This window comes from Polypterus senegalus, chromosome 2 (assembly GCF_016835505.1).
Source record: "Polypterus senegalus isolate Bchr_013 chromosome 2, ASM1683550v1, whole genome shotgun sequence".
NCBI classification, from domain to species: Eukaryota; Metazoa; Chordata; class Cladistia; order Polypteriformes; family Polypteridae; genus Polypterus; species Polypterus senegalus.
In genome coordinates, this window is record NC_053155.1 from 304,676,440 (window position 1) to 304,694,266 (window position 17,827).

Sequence of the window (17,827 nt, forward strand, 5' to 3'; positions counted from 1 at the left end):
ATGAGTGACAGAAAGTGATCCTCACTAACTGTGTCTATCAGTTAATGCTTTTCAATTGCAATAGAGAACCATAGTTTATCTCGCCTGCATTGGTATAACGTTGAAATCTAAAGATCAGCACCATGGGATGGGAATATTCACTTGTATTCTGTCAATTTAGAGCTACTTTTCTTTGAAATGTGAGATAAAACTGAAGCTATTGGGTAAAATAAAAAAAAATCACCTGAAAACTTCACAAGAGCAGAAATTGTGTTGGGCCCATGGTGTGTGCTAGCCACAAAACACCATACTCACTCCAGGCAGTTATATCGGAAATTGTATTATTATATGGAAAGCTAATTTTACTTCTGGTGAACATTGTTTCAAGAGAGACACTGAAAGACAAATAAAAACAATGTACAATAGATATTTGCTTCTGTAATAAGCAATGTAAGGATGCCTCACCATCAGTTAGGACCTATGTTCTCTGACGTTACAAAAACATGTATCTATTTTCAACATGTTCTCTGACTTCAAAAACATGTAGCTTGGAAGAACGTGGTGACACTGGCCCTGATGAGTGATATTTGGCATTGATGATTTTTGGTTTTCATGAGTATAAATCTCTACCTAACAGGCCTCTGTTTAAGGTACAGGTTAGCATTGCAAATTTTAAACCCTAATTTCTATGAAAATCTAACAGTCACGTAAAGAACTTCGAATTATTGTTGGGACAGTCCTCCCTCTTTATAATAAAGCTTAGGCTTCAATATTGAAGAATAAAACATATTATAACTGTTTAGAAGTGGATATCACAGCCCAAAAACCAGTGCCAATGTAGGGACTACAATTCCCATCAGGCATTAGTAGTGTGCTGGGGCTGATGGCAGGACATCTTCATCTACAAAAAACAAATTTTGACCATTTTGATAGATATATCTTTATATATCATAAACTACCGTGGCTGTTCGTTTGTCTGTCCAACATTTTAAATCACCTGTAGCTTGCAAACCGTTTGACCCATTGACCTGAAATTTGGCACACATATATTACGTGACGTCTGCTATCCGCTTTCAGGGTGATGATTGGCCTCCAGGGTTATTCCTCTTTTTACTTTTATTTTATTTTATTGTAGAATCAACTCTTGGCAGCAGGGTGGTCGTGTGGCGCATGCAGACGGGCGTCATTCGCATCCCTACCATCTTCATTGTCACTTGCCCTATCTCTTTATATCTTGAATCACTCTTGAGGCAGGTTGAACACTTAAGTTCCATAAAACTAAACAGTTACAACACAAACACTGACTTAATCAGTTTTAACGCAAAAAGATGCCAATGAAAGAAGAGAAGAAGCGGGCAACTAGGGTGGAGAACAGAAGAGCTTCTCAGGAAGCAGCAAGCGCATCAACCTCTGAGCAAACGAATGCTAAACGTACAGAGAAAGACGATGAAAACTAGGAAATGTTCAAGTCAAATGTATTCACTGCACGTTATCGTGCAGTGCGCTGTTACAGGTACAGTGTATTCTTCTCAACTAATCTAGATAACAATTTCAACGCCTCGCTAGATTACATATTTTTGTGTAATGGTGGTATATAGCCGTTACACAAATATACCTGGGCAATGCCAAGTATAACTATTAGTTGAAAATCAAAAAGTAACAAGCTCTTTATGAGACGTAAACCTCATCTGCTCTGATGAGCGATACTACTGATTAGTTTCAATTTTCAGAAGGATAAATCTCTGCCAAAGGGGTCGCTATTTAAAGTACTTACAGTATCTGTCTGTGGTGCGCTCCATGTGATAAAATTCAGTGACAATGAGTAATCATAACAACAGATAGATGTTTATGATTGTATATTTGATTCACGTTCATCAGAAAACATCCACTCAGTCTGATATTATAATTGGTCATTTGGAAGCACTACAGTTGTGTGTTTAAAATGGGCTTTACTTCTGAAATATCAGATGTCAATGTTAAGATTTTATGTTTTTTCTGGCTTTTACCCAAGAAGATCAGGATACATTACAATTGTTCATATATATTTTAATTACTTTAGGAAATAAAAACATTTTTCTAATAATAGAAAGGTCAGCCATAACTGAACCTTGGACCTAAAGTTACATAGTTCAATACAACAATTAAATAAATAAATATAATATTGCACATTTCACAACACATGAATTAACCAAATAATCAATGTTTGCGGTAGGTGGTACCTTAAGTAAAAATTTTTGGTATAAAAGTTATAATTGAAGAAATTCATATAATTCCACTTTTGATTTGAAATAATTCTTGACTATCTTAGAGAAAATTGTTTTAATTGTGGTCTCAGAGCGAAGCTGTCCTCTGCTTTTAAGCATTTCCAGTTCCAACACCTCTAATCAAAAGTGACATTTAGGACATGATGGGCCTATTTGTCTGGATTTATGCCCAGTCTAAGGTTTATTTCATCCATTCATATATATTCAGTTTTGGCACTACGGCCATGGGGCGCGATTTCCCCTGAGGGTGATCCGGCTCGCAGGATCCTTGTTGTTGAGAACCCAAGTGGCTGGACCAGGCCAAGGTGATGCCCATGTAACACCTGCCTGCAGCAGATAGAGGGTCATTTCTAGAGGTTGGGACTGGATCGTGTGTCTGCCTGGAGGGTTGTCAACCAGGATCCCGAACTGTTTCGCCATGTGGTGGGTGCGGCAACGTGCTGTACCAGTGCATGCTCCCCAACCTGACCTGACCTAATTCAGATTTTTTCTGAACTAGCTTATTCCATTGATCATGGGGAACTGGAACCTAAACTGGAAGGATTCCATACAAGGAAGAAACTGGCCTCTGCATTGCACTCCGGGACTCACATATGTAAATTAGCAAATGCTATCTATAAGTACTAGCAAGTCAAAGTCAGGTATCTCGGATGTGGGAGAAAATGAGAGTGTTTGGTGAATATGGACATGTAGGTAGAATGTGCTAAAATCAGACTTGTAGGAGAAACTGGCTCCTTGGAGCTAACTAATACACTACCGTACCAGTCCGCTGTGTATCCCCTTAGGCAAAATAGACTTCTCTACACATTAAATCCCCCATTTCCTTCAATATTAGGCAAGTATGAAACAGAGATGTACAAATATATTATTCAAAAGGCTAATAGTTCTTAATCTTGGTGCAGGGGACCAATAGTGGCTGCTGGTTTCCATCCCAAGAAGTTTCTTGATTGGAAGCCAATCTCTGCTGCTTAATTGAATTTATCGCATGATTGGATGGCTTCTTTCAGCTCTTTCTGTAATCTTGAAAAATGTGGATTTTACTTCTTGGTAAATAACTCTTTTCTACTGGACAATTTCAATTCCTGGTTCAATTTAGATTTATTTGGATGCAATTATGAATGTTTTGGCATTTTAATTACTTCCTTTCCTCCTCAGGAATTAGCTAGACATTTTTAGAAATAAGTGGTCTAGTCTCAGGCTTCACTGAATAAATATGAATTTGATTAGATTGGATTGGTTTGAAAATGGATAGCCAGATAGACATTTAGATTTAGTTTATCCAAGGATTAAATCATTTGACTATAATTAAGTTTTAAAGAGTAAAGAGTTTGTCAATTTCAAGTGTCCTTAATCTCCTTTAGAAGGGTAAGTTCTTTGATTTCTTTATCAGAGCTCACATTTTTCTGTTTAACTTTCACGTTTCTTGTGTCAATGAAATTATTTTAAATTGTAAATGTTCTTACTATTTTAAAATCCAATTACTTTTATGGAATGATTCAGCACATACATATTGTTTTTATTCTTATTTTTGTAATGAATGCCAGTTTTGAGCAACTTTGAATGATTGAACCACCATTGCTTTTCTAATTATTATAATAGAAATATGTAAAAATGTCATTACCTAGGAAGTTTTCTTTTCTTAGTCCTTAACCATATTTTATTTAATAACCAGAACTTTTCCATCTATCATCCACATTTTATATCTTTTGGAGCCGACTGTGGCAGCACTGGGTGCGAAACAGAGCATCAATGCATCAGCAAGCACGCTCACATAGAAAATGGACCCAGAGGTGAGATTTGTTCATAGATGTTTTCATGTCATTTGCTATCATCCATTGTTGCTTACTGTAGATGCCAATTCAATTAGAAAGTTTGTTTTGTCCACTCTCCATGAAAACATGTGGTTAAAATGTTTTCACAGTCAACACTACAAACCATCTAAGGTGAGTTACACATAGACAAATCTGTTTTTATAGGCTGAAGATGTACTATGGCCCGAAATCGTCATCAGTTTGTCAGAATTATGGTGCGGCCTTGCACAAATGTTGTCATCAGTAGCGGATGTGGACTGGTGTCCAAATCCTTCTTTGTAACAAATATTTATTGGATCAATCCATTCATAAACACTGTGCTGTGGTAAAGCACTATCTCCATATTGTGCGGTAAGCCTTCAAAGGATCTTGGGCCCCAGTACACCTTCAGACCATAGAAAGCAGATCACTGCTGTTCTGCTCTTCTTTGGTGCAAATGAGGAGAGGAGTAGCCATGTTTACACCTAGAAGGTAACAAGAGAAACTGACTGATGAAGGCTGGAACTTTACCACTGTGTCCACAGACACACCAAGTTTCCACTTGGGTACGGGGAAAGCCGTACAGCCAACCCAAAGAAAATGAACACAAAAGCTTAGATAATTATTGATTTACCATTAATTATTAAAATATAAATTATGCCTAAAGTTTATTTTAATACTAAGAGGCAAGTTCTTCAAAACCAAACTTGTAGGAGGTGGATTTTTCCTAATGTTCCATAATTTGTATCTGCTCCTCCTGTACCTGCACACTTTCTCTAGGAGCACCACTTAATTGTTCCTTAATTTAACAAGCGGCAGTGAACTGAGGTTGGCAGACGACTCTAAACTGCCGGAGTGAGTATGTGAGTAACGGCAATATGGGATGCTTCCTGTCTTGTACCTAATGCTGTCAGAAGTGGCTCCAGCTCTAATCTTGAACTAAGTAAAATGATTGATGCTATGTATTTAGGGGTGTTTGTAATTAATTATAAAGAGATAAATTGGCACCTAATTAAGAAACTTATGGAAGTGGATACCAGCAACCACAGCCGTTCCAGTGATACTGCCAAAACAGGCTCTCGCTCACCTGCAACCCTCAACTGGATACATATAGCCTATATATATATATATATATATATATATATATATATATATATATATATATATACACACACACGTAATATATCTAGTATATAGAATATATGTATCCTATATATATATATATATACAGTATATACTACGGTGGGCTGGCGCCCTGCCCAGGGTTTGTTTCCTGCCTTGTGTCCTGTGTTGGCTGGGATTGGCTCCAGCAGACCCCCGTGACCCTGTAGTTAGGATATAGCAGGTTGGATATTGGATGGATGGATATACAGTATATAGAATATATGTATCCTACACACACAGACATATATATATATATGTAAAATATCCAAAATAGGTGTGTGTGCATTTTGAAAGTGTAAATTGAAATATGTTAAAATTGTGATCATAATCATAAAAAACAGAGAAGTATTATTAAAATTGTTAAAAAGTTAATTATTGAACTTTATACCCTTTGTACCACGCAGGCTGCTACTATTTAATATCACATCCTCCTTCACTAATGGTTAATCTTTTTCTAGTACTTGACAGCCCCTCAACATATGCCCAGATGTTTCGAGCTGGCTATCTATGCCAATCCAGTCTGTACTGCTAAAAGTTACCCTTGTTCTTATAAAAGTTTGTTTCCGCTCATTATTTTAGATTATCTGTTCAAAGGGGCGCACGACAGAAGTGTCTTGGAGGACTAGGGAGAGTGAAAGGCAATAAGGCTCTTTCCAAATCTGTCTTCTTTTCTTTTAATAGTTTACAGTACATGAACTCCCTTCACAATTCATCTGGATTTCTTCATGTCACAAGGAGTTAAGGTTTTGTGCTTATCACCAAAAAATTGCAGTGCAAAACATTAAACAAACAAACATAAAAATGTCATACAATAAAAACAATTATTTTATGGCACCACAGCCTATTAATTCACATATAATACATCCGACGAATAAAAACAGACAGTATCATATGAAAAAAGCTAAAAAGAAGTGAGCTTGCATAGCAATGCAAAAAGAAACAAAAAATAATATTTACAGAAACAAAATCCCTTTGCATCTGAGGGTAATCCTTTTTTTCCTCTTTTTTTTTCTTTCTCTTTAGATAAATTTTTTTCTTTGTTTTCTCCTGACAAGAAATAGTTAAGGTGGGAGGTGTTTTTGAGGAGGACAAAAAAAGCATAAGAAAATCATCTGTGGGGTATGTGTGTCTGTGTGTCTTTACATCACATTTACAGATTTCTGGTTTTTGTTTCTCAATAGTACATAAATAAAGAAAATGTTCAATTGCACCAACTGGTGTCATCTCTTCTTTGAGATCAGACCATGTCGAATCAGAATTGGCCTCCTTTTCGGTTTACTCTGCAGGAAAAAGAAAACAACAGAAATCAAATGAGTTATTCCCGCAAGTCAGCTTGTCGTCTGTAACATTTGGAAGCTCTTACTATTCATCCTGGCATTTGCTTTGTCTGCTCATTACATACATTTGAATTCCATGTGAAGGCTTGTCTGTGATGCTGAACTGAGGAGAACAGGATCATAACAGACATCTATCGTCATGTGAAAAACTAAAGACACCCCATGAAAAGTTTTTTTTTTCTTTTTGATCATATGTGGGCATATCAAGATTTGATCTTCATTTAAACAAAAGTTATAGATAAAAGTGGTATAATATAACAAATATCATTCCACATTTACAATCTGTAGACCACTGGATAATTTCAATAACCGAAATGCCAATTTTGCCTGTGGAAAAAGTTAGTCCACCTCTATGTTTATCACTTAACGTCAAATACCTCAAATTAGAATGAGGTGCAAATTATTAGAACAATTTTGTCTTATTTAAATCTCAGATATTTAGTTTGGTTCACTCTTTGTTGTCAAAGAGTGGCTTATCACCATGCCTAGAGCTCCCCAGAAAAAAAAGGGTTATGGACACCAATAAGTCTGAAAAGAAACTTCAAAAGATCTCCAAACAATTGGAAATCAACCATGCCACTGTCTGGAAGATCACGTACGCTTGGAGAAGATTTCAAACATCTGCCAACTTGTCCAAGTCAGGCCAACCCAGCGGGTTCAGCCAGAGAGCAAAATGCAAGATGTTAAAAGAAGTCTCTCAGAGTGTACTCACACTAGGCATGTTTGTTCTGTAATTTTCCCAATGGCAATTGTCCCTCCTCCCTACACTCACATTGCGGTTTAATGTTCTGGGCCTGGCCACACATTGGTCATCACCCTGCGACTTTGTGTAAAGCCAAACCAATTTCCCAACACAGAGTGACAGCATGCATATCAAAATGATTTTACTTATTTTGTGGTTGTTTTGGAGTCGTGTAGGGCAGGCTAACGCTCTACCCTCTTACAGATTTATTGAGTGTACAGCACTAGCATTTTACTGTTAATTGTGCTGCATATATGAAAAGATTTTTTACAGAGACAAATGTTAAGGGAGGAATTTGCAGCTTTTCTTGCCAACTACAATTCACGTTCATCACGTGCAAATAAAAACTTGTTTTTAACTCAAATAGTATCCAATGAAATAATATCGCATCATTGACATCATCTCTTTGTTCCGTGCTAGCGATCACACTGTTCTCGAATACTACTGAACCTCACCAAGGCCCACCTCCTCCAATTGGACCAAGGAAAGGTACATTCAGTCCGGCATGGAGAGATCGCATTAGTCAAATGAATTACAATTTGGGGGGTTACATGCGGACAAATGTGCTTGGGCGTGAAACAAATTGCTACTGTTAGTACACATTAAGAACTCCAGAATTTGATCATGAGGACTATAGTTAGCTGTTGCCACGGGTGATGTCAAGCTACAGGAGTCTATCATTAGAAGGAGTCTACACAAATGTGATCTGCATGGGAGGTGTGCAGTGCTTGAAATGGGCCCTTTTCCAATTTTCAATTTGAATACTGGTATCTTAACTTTTCTCCATGTCACGGTAACCTCTCTCAAAGCTTCACGTGAGACAACCCTCCACTACCCTGACTCAGTCCTCAAGTGAATACAGATGTATCATGGTTTGCAAAGTTTTACTAGCGACCTACCTAGCATTATTAGTGTATTAGTTCATTGTGGTGCTTGAAATGTCATGGAGCTCCAAACCTGCTTTTCAATCGAATGCTAGTGTGTGAACATAGACTGCCTTCAGCAATTTGGTTCCACTTTAAGCACTGGACGTGTGCCAGGAGGAAACCACAAAGAGCATGAGGACAAGACTAAAGTTTGCTGATGAACACCTAGACACAGTCTAGGACTTTTAGAACAGTGCATCTCAGATAGATGAGGCAAACATAGAGTTATTTGGCCACAGTACCAGAAGACATATTGGGTGTAAACCAAAGACAGCTTTTTGACCTGAACAACCTGTAAAGCATAGTGATAGAAATGTTATGGTTTGCGGGTACTTTATTGCATCAGGGCTTGGGCAACCATTATAGAATCCACTATGAATTCATTACTGCACCAGAGGGTGCTTGAGGATAATATGAGACTATCAGAAGATTGAAGCTCAACCCAAAAGCTGACCTTGCAACATGACAATGACCCTAAAGATACCAGTAAACCTACTAAGGTATGGTTATAAATAAAGAAATGGATGGTTCTAGAATGGCCACGTTAAAACCTGAATCTGAATCCCACCAAGATGCAGTGGGGAGATTTGAAACAGGCTGTGCACACAAGACAGCCCATCAAACATCACACAGCTGAAAGAATTCATCATAGAGGAGCAGGACAAACTCTCCCCAGTAGATGTCAGAGACTGCTAGACAGTTCTAGGAAATGCCCACTTGAGGGGGTAACACCCGCTGTTAGAGCCAGGAGGGGGCTTACTTTCTCCACAGATGGAAATGGAATATCTGTTCATTATTCATTGAATAAATTATTGCAAAATCTAATTTGAATTGTTTTGTTTCAATTACACCACCTTTATCTAAAGAAACGGTTTAAATGAAGATCAATTTCATTTCATTTGAAGAAAACAACATTCCATACACTCAAGTCACACTTAACAAACCAGGATTCAACCCCTGCCTGACAGTTAGAGAGGAGATTCCTAACAGAGCCTGCTGGTGTGTGCCATAAGTGGACTTCTAATGAAATAAAGGAATATAATTCATGTTCACCATATATATTGCATTCATCCTTCTGCTCCTAACTTCACTTTGAATTTCATTACCTATATTTCCACTAGCCTTTTGTCTTTTTTATATTCAGATGTCACACACTCACTCATCTGCCATTCTAATACCATTTTCAACTTCCCTCCTTTAACTCCTTCTTTCCTTTTGTATAGACATCCCATTTCTTTTTATTGTCTTATGTCTGTTTCCTCATCTTCTCACACCAAAAAGCTTTTGACTTTAGTGCCTTCTGTTGTGTACCAGAGTGAAAAACACCTATACCTATATAGGATATTTCATATCTATCTATCTATCTATCTATCTATCTATCTATCTATCTATCTATCTATCTATCTATCTATCTATCTATCTATCTATCTTAATACAATTAGTGTTTTAGAAATTAATTAGTGTGAAAGGTTGAAGCCTCTGTTTATTTTGTAGATTTTTTTCTAATGGTTGGAAATAGAATCCTTGAGAGTTTGCTTTATTTTTGGAATAATCAAAAAATAAAAATAACTGCATGATAGAAATGTTCTGTTAAGACCAGCTAAACTAGCAATACTTAAAACAAGTAGAAACAAAGAAAAATTCTCATGGTGACTAATGCACTATTATTGTCCAAAGTTCTGATTAAAAGCAGACTGAAATTTGAATGTACCTACCTACTGATTAACAACATGAAATGTGGAGAGTGGGACAAGCACTGTGTATGACAGCATGGTAGGGGTATGAAATGGTGCTGAACTGGTAATTATAGGACAATATTGATGTGTGTCAGTCATGAAATTGGTTATTGGTGGACATTTCAATTAGTTTCATTGTAACTAAGTATGGAATAGGAGGAGTGAAATGGAAGAATAGCAGTGTTGAGGTTTTAAACTTTGTATTTAATAATATTTGTTGGGGTGAGAGGTGTAGTTAAGAAAATTAATTTGAAGAATGGGAGCGATATGTGTATATACATATTTATGGTTGGAAATGCAGTTTTATTAAACATGGAAGGCTTGTATTTTAAGGTAATATTTTATAATTTTTATACTTGTTTAATATAATAAAGATTTCCTATCTATCTATCTATCTATCTATCTATTATACAGTGCCTTTCACTCTATCTATCTATCTATCTATCTATTATATTGTGCCTTTCACTATATCTATCTATCTATCTATCTATTATACAGTGCCTTTCACTCTATCTATCTATCTATCTATCTATTATATTGTGCCTTTCACTCTATCTATTTATGTGCCTTTCTATCTATCTATCTATCTATCTATCTATCTATCTATCTATCTATCTATCTATCTATCATGTGCCTTTCAGTTAGTCTATCTATCTATTATATAGTGCCTTTCAGTCTATCTATCTATTTATTATACAGTGCCTTTCAGTCTATCTATCTATCTATTATATTGTGCCTTTCACTCTATCTATCTATCTAATCTATTATACAGTGCCTTTCACTCTATCTATTTATCTATCTATCTATCTATCTATCTATCTATCTATCTATCTATCTATCTATCTACAGTGGTGTGAAAAACTATTTGCCCCCTTCCTGATTTCTTATTCTTTTGCATGTTTGTCACACAAAATGTTTCTGATCATCAAACACATTTAACCATTAGTCAAATATAACACAAGTAAACACAAAATGCAGCTTTTAAATGATGTTTTTTATTATTTAGGGAGAAAAAAATCCAAACCTACATGGCCCTGTGTGAAAAAGTAATTGCCCCCTTGTTCAAAAATAACCTAACTGTGGTGTATCACACCTGAGTTCAATTTCCGTAGCCACCCCCAGGCCTGATTACTGCCACACCTGTTTCAATCAAGAAATCACCTAAATAGGAGCTGCCTGACACAGAGAAGTAGACCAAAAGCACCTCAAAAGCTAGACATCATGCCAAGATCCCAGAAGTAATTGAGATCTATCAGTCTGGTAAAGGTTATAAAGCCATTTCTAAAGCTTTGGGACTCCAGCGAACCACAGTGAGAGCCATTATCCACAAATGGCAAAAACATGGAACAGTGGTGAACCTTCCCAGGAGTGGCCGGCCGACCAAAATTACCCCAAGAGCGCAGAGACGACTCATCCGAGAGGTCACAAAAGACCCCAGGACAACGTCTAAACTGCAGGCCTCACTTGCCTCAATTAAGGTCAGTGTTCATGACTCCACCATAAGAATGAGACTGGCCTGCAAAAACGGCCTGCATGGCAGATTTCCAAGACGCAAACCACTGTTAAGCAAAAAGAACATTAGGGCTCGTCTCAATTTTGCTAACAAACATCTCAATGATTGCCAAGACTTTTGGGAAAATACCTTGTGGACTGATAAGACAAAAGTTGAACTTTTTGGAGGGCAAATGTCCCTTTACATCTGGCGTAAAAGGAACACAGCATTTCAGAAAAAATGGTCTGGGGTTGTTTTGCTGCTTCAGGACCTGGAAGGCTTGCTGTGATAGATGGAACCATGAATTCTACTGTCTACCAAAAAATCCTGAAGGAGAATGTCCGGCCATCTGTTCGTCAACTCAAGCTGAAGCGATCTTGGGTGCTGCAACAGGACAATGACCCAAAACACACCAGCAAATCCACCTCTGAATGGCTGAAGAAAAACTGAAGACTTTGGAGTGGCCTAGTCAAAGTCCTGACCTGAATCCAATTGAGATGCTATGGCATGACCTTAAAAAGGCGGTTCATGCTAGAAAACCCTCAAATAAAGCTGAATTACAACAATTCTGCAAAGATTGCCAAAATTCCTCCAGAGCGCTGTAAAAGACTATTGCAAGTTAAAAACGCTTGATTGCAGTTATTGCTTAAGGGTACCAGTTATTAGGTTCAGGGGACACAGGGCCATGTAGGTTTGGATTTTTTCTCCTAAATAATAAAAACCATCATTTAAAAACTGCATTTTGTGTTTACGTGTGTTATATTTGACTAATGGTTAAATGGGTTTGATGATCAGAAACATTTTGTGTGACAAACATGCAAAAGAATAAGAAATCTGGAAGGGGGCAAATAGTTTTTCACACCACTGTATCTATCTATCTATCTATCCTATATAAAGTGCAGCTAGTGACCAGGCTAGGATTTGAAGCCAGCTGTAATTTAACAAACTCTAACATCTTCTATGTCTTATAAGGTTGTTTGTTTTTTGTATGCTAAAAGGCTTTTTACATTAGGAAACATATGAAAATGTTCTAGTAAAAAGGAGTCGACTTTCAGGTTTGAGGTATGGATACACCTTTAACCTTTTCATTATAATCTTCCCGACAATCTGTAGAAGTACCCTTGCAATTATTCTGCAGTGATTTAGCCTGCTCGTTATACTTTCTGTATATGTGATGCTGTGAGTAACGATGCAAGGCAGCAATCGATAAAGAGATTACAAAACTGCAGTTAGCCTCTGCTACCTCTATGGAGCCTTTTAATAAATACAACAAATCTAACTTCTGCATTCCAGTTTGTAATTGACAGTAGTGGGATCAAGACTGTGAATTATGACTAACAGCAGAGAAATGGGATCAAGCATCAGTGTCCTCCATTCAACCTTTCCATTTACCAGCTGTTGTGTGACAGAAATGAAGAATTTACTGCAAATAACTTGCGAAAAGGAAACAAATAACTGTTACATGTAAAAACAGAATGCATTTGCAAAAAAAAGAAGCTCTAATTGGTTTCAGGGATGGCATTTCTTTTTTAATAAACCTTTGAGTAGAGCCTAACCAATTATGTGTAAAATCTCATTGTGAACTATAAATCTCCAGCCCCTGAAGCTCTAAGTGTTTTTGTTTCACCAGTTTTTACTGTACCCAGAGCAATTACATAATGTAGCCCTGCTTCAGCTGAGCTACACTATTTCAAGGTAAAATATTTTATAATCAATAGTTGTAGTAGATCTACGTCAAGCTAGAATATTCAGTCTGCCTTTCATGTACCAAAAGTAAAAATAATAAAGTCATTCTGAATAGAATCTCGTAGGTGCTGTCAGCCCCAATAAGCCTAACAGCATAACTAGATAACAATGTATTTTGAAGACTTTTGCATCCTTCTTTAAAATAATATGAATGCAATTTCCCCGTACTTTCAAAAGGCTGATTATTTCTTTTTGTGCCTATCAAGGCCAATGTGTTTTCAATGTGTTTTCAGTGGAGAATTCATTAAACTTACATAGTAGTAGAATGCTTCTGATTTATTTTATCTTGACAGAGGAATACAAGGAGACATTTAAGGAATCAACTAAGACATAATAGCCAGAATGGAATCAAAAGGATGTTAGCCCTGAAATCAATGTCAGCCATTGTCCCTCTGCTTTACATCACTCAGAACATGACAACGCTGACGGCTTGGTAATACGTCTCTGGCTTAACATACTTACACAATTCTCCAGGATACTGGCCCTGGCTGTTTGTTCCCATGTGTCCTTGATCCAGGAGGTCGGTGATGTTACGCTGATGTGGCAGCCTGGTCGCCTCGCCTTTCCGAGGTCCCGTTGATCCCTTTGAAGATGATGTCCCTGAAGAACTGTGTCCCCCTGGGGAAGGGAAGCTTGGCTTACTGTATGGGACTAATGCTTCTTCTACAAATAAAACAAAACAAAAGCTTCAGTTAGCTTTGAGAAATGGGGCAGACAGTCTATAAAGTCTATAAAATCTAGGGGTAGCTGGTCATTTTTTACTAAATATATCCATTACGACTTCAGAATAAACTTAACGTAGAAACTAGAGACATAATGCTTTGAAAAGGACTACCAGTGTTAATAAAAAAAAGAAATGATATTTAGGTGCCGTCGTTAATACTTTTATTATTTTATAACAGTTACAGTATATTGGTAATATTAGCCAGGCTATTACTAGCATACGTTTAAAGGGGGTGGCATTTGGCATAGTGGTACAGTTATTAGAATTGCTGCCTCATGGATCCAGCATTCGAGGTTCAAATCCTGCTCCTGTATGTGTGTACTTTGCACATCCTCTGTGTATCTGTGTGTTTTTTATTTCCAAGGAAAATTGAAGTTTGGCGATGGGCTCAAAACTTTGTTATCAAATAATTTCTCGAACTGGATTCTCCGATGTTTAAAATGTCAAGAAAAGATGATTTTAGCATGGTGTCAGTACTTTTGTGTTTGAAAAATTGTAAACATTTTAAAATGACAATTTTTAATAAAAAAATTTGGCTTTTTTGTGTTGTGTAGAGCTCCTGGATGACCGCATATTAGTGTCACATGTATGTGATTGAGAAACAACCAAAGGGCTGCTCTTCTGACTGTAGTTCTACTCCTGAACAAGAGTTGGTGCTGTCGCCTAATGTCTCGCCTCTTTTTTTATCTGCAGATACAATGATCAACAGAGAGTCATGACATCACTTCTAGTTTCCAGTTGCTTGGACTTTCCCATTCCTCTCAATCAACCCCTTAACTGGCTCCTCCGCCATCTGTTGACAGTTTGCTGCTAAACTCATGTCTGGAAGACGTTATTTTGAAAACGAATGTTAATCGTTTTGTTATTTTGTGTTTGCCTACAGGGTGCCGCAAATCTTTATACTCTCTTTGCCTTTTTGTTACTTTAGTATAGATCCGTGTTTTCCAACCTTTTTTTTTGGCTGGCACACTTTTTGTAACCAAAAATCCCAGGGCACACCACTGTCTTACTAAACACTGTCACACATGTACAATTGGGAGGCAGCTAGAGGGCCTGAATAATAGTAGTACCACACCAGACCAGGGGGTGGCGAGCTGCACTAACTCTCTCTCACAATCCTCTGCAGACCATTCGTGGGAAATCCCATTAGGTTCTGGAGCCATTGATGACGTCACTTCCGGTAACGCTGCCATTGATGACATCACTTCCAGTACTGGTGTCATTGATGACATCACTTCTGGTTCCATCACCTTTAAAGATGTCACTTCTGGGCCCGGCGCTATTGAGAATGTCACCTCCGGTCTCGTCGACATCAATTCCGGTCCCGAGGATGTCACTTCCTGTACTGGACTTTAAAGCCGCCATGTTCTCACTGTCAAATTAGTTGTTTTTAGGACATTGTACCATTCACAACTCATCAGTTACCCATTTTTGTACCCAGGGATATTATTATACGGGTGGCTGCCCCAAACCTTTGATTTTTTCTGTGTCTTATTGGGACAACACAAACATATTGTATCTCATAGATATGCTCAACTGTCTGAAGGGGTGGAACTACTGGAGAAGCCAGTAACAAAGAAGCTCTGAGATCAGCATTCACAGATGCAGTACTCAGTGAGAACTCTGCTGGCATCTGCCAGCTGCTTTGTCCTTTTTCCCACCCCTCTCTGTCTCAGAGGCAACTTGTATGCCCTCTATTCACCAGCTCTTTGAGACTTGTTAACGAACCACAAAGGCATTCAGATGAACTCTAGCAGCCTGGAGATGTGTCTGAATGCTCAAAGTCTGGAGGCTGCAGCATAACAGTCACGGAGCTGCTTTTATGCCAGCTTCTCCAGGTAGTCCTGTCCAGCCTCAGTCAGGTCTCATCTACCAGCGCAGCTTGTCCCTCTCAGGTTCAGACCCAGGTTTGCTACCCTATTATTTCCACAGCACACCTGGGTAGCTCACATGGAGCACCACTGTGCCATGGCATACTGGTTGAAAAACACTGGTAAAGATACATGGTAATTCTAATGGGTTTGACCCCAAGTTATGATGTTTTACATACTGTCTTAATAATGAAGCAATCCAAATGAAATAAAGATCACAGTATTCCTGGATAAATGTCCGAGCGAGTGAGGCATGGCATACTTTTTGACTTATTTGTGAATGAACTGGATGACTGTGAGATCAGTGAAGGTTATTTCCAGGAAGATGGGGCAACCTGTCACATATCAGCTTGCACTATGGCACAAATTGAATCTTTTTTTAGCAATCGGGTCATTCCTAAGGGCCTATGGCCACCTCGTTTCCCGGACCTGTCACCTCCAGATTTCTTCCTTTGGGGAGCACTGAAAGGAAAAGTGTACAAGAACAAGCCTCATACATTGCAACAATTAGAGCAAAACATTGAACAAGAAATTGCTGCCATCACCCCTACAATACTTGCGGATACCTTTGCCAATATGGAGCGCTGTATCGATTTGTGTTTGCAAGAAGACCATTTTCAACACTGAAAGTAAGTGATTCGTTTACACATCTATTAAGGTGTAATCAGAATATAAATTTAATGTCACTGTTCTCTGTGCAAATATTTTAAATCTTTCTGCATGCACAGCTGAGCCAGATTTAGTACAAAGGGGCTCAGCATGTAAAACTGCTAGGCCACGCAAAGGACAAGATAGACAGAGACAAATGGGCAACATGCACTGTTTCTGTGTGTTAAGAGTCAGCATGCCTCTCTTTGCCTTGTTTGGAATGACATGATTTACCTAAGTAAGGGCCTGCACATGGAGAAAGAGTATAAAGCCTTGGAACATTGCCCGGCACACCTTTGAAGCTAACGGATGGATGGAAGATTATGTCATCCGATCCGGAAAATCCTTCCAGCGCAGCGACAAAAATGGCAGACTGTATACATCGAGCTCCCACCTCGGTAAAAGTCTTGTGAAGGCTTCCTCGTCTGTTATACCACGCAAATCATCATTAAAGAATTTAATGATTTAATTTAATGCGCCACCACCACCTACTCAAAGCATCATGATGCACCAACATTGATGGTCTGAAAGCCAGAAATGAAAACACTAAATACAAAGAGGACTGTTTGACTTATGTTAGGTAGTTTGCCCAGAGGGGACTGGGCGGTCTCGTGGTCTGGAACCCCTACAGATTTTATTTTTTTTCTCCAGCCTTTGGAGTTTTTTTTTTGTTTTTTCTGTCCACCCTGGCCATTGGACCTTACTTATTCTATGTTAATTAATGTTGACTTATGTTTATTTTTATTGTGTCTTCTATTTTTCTATTCATTTTGTAAAGCACTTTGAGCTACATTTTTTTGTATGAATATGTGCTATATAAATAAATGTTGATTGATTGATTGATTGAAAGAAAGCTAAGTTATTTTCTCTTATGTGATTTCTTACCGCTGTATCACTAAGGGAGGGGTATCGCCTCTTTATAATATATCTGTTTAGGTTCGGGTTACTTAACATGCCGCAATTACAAAAGAACTTAATCCAACCAGGGAGCTAGTGCCCCCTAGAGGAAAACACAAGATATGCACTGTATTTATTTAGTTTCTATCGCGTCACCATTACGTGAGTAATACATCATAACTCAGGGATCCCACCCTTTAGAATCTCCCTATAAAACATTTAAGAACAAGAGCTTCTGTATTGCAAAAAATGAAATCCAAGCAAATCTAAGCAACTCAAAAGTTTTATATCAAGTCATGAAATTTGTTTTCATTTATTGGAGGGTTTATTTGCAAAATTTGTATTTAAAACTATTTAGCTTTTTTAAAGATATCTTGTCAAGTACATTTTCCTTACCTTATTGTCAGATTTTTTTTCTAAAAAAAGGGAAAGCAAATCTGTATTTAGGAAAAGAAATCTTCTAATGGTATAAGAAAAATATGTGGTGATGATACTGTAGTTCATGAAACAA

The 17,827-nt window shown here is 37.8% G+C and overlaps 1 protein-coding gene across 5 annotated transcripts in view; it reads right to left on the bottom strand.

Annotated features, from left to right (window-relative positions):
• Positions 1–5,999: 5,999 nt before the first annotated feature.
• The window catches only part of robo2 (roundabout, axon guidance receptor, homolog 2 (Drosophila)), a 748,943-nt gene continuing 737,115 nt past the window's right edge, over positions 6,000–17,827 (bottom strand). For all 5 annotated transcript variants that reach the window (XM_039745871.1, XM_039745870.1, XM_039745867.1 and 2 more), the window contains 2 exons: positions 13,639–13,839; positions 6,000–6,477 (listed from right to left, as the gene is read on the bottom strand). In XM_039745871.1, the coding sequence (XP_039601805.1) occupies positions 6,476–6,477; positions 13,639–13,839 (203 nt within the window). In that variant the 3' untranslated portion in view covers positions 6,000–6,475. The remainder of the gene's footprint in view (positions 6,478–13,638; positions 13,840–17,827) is intronic.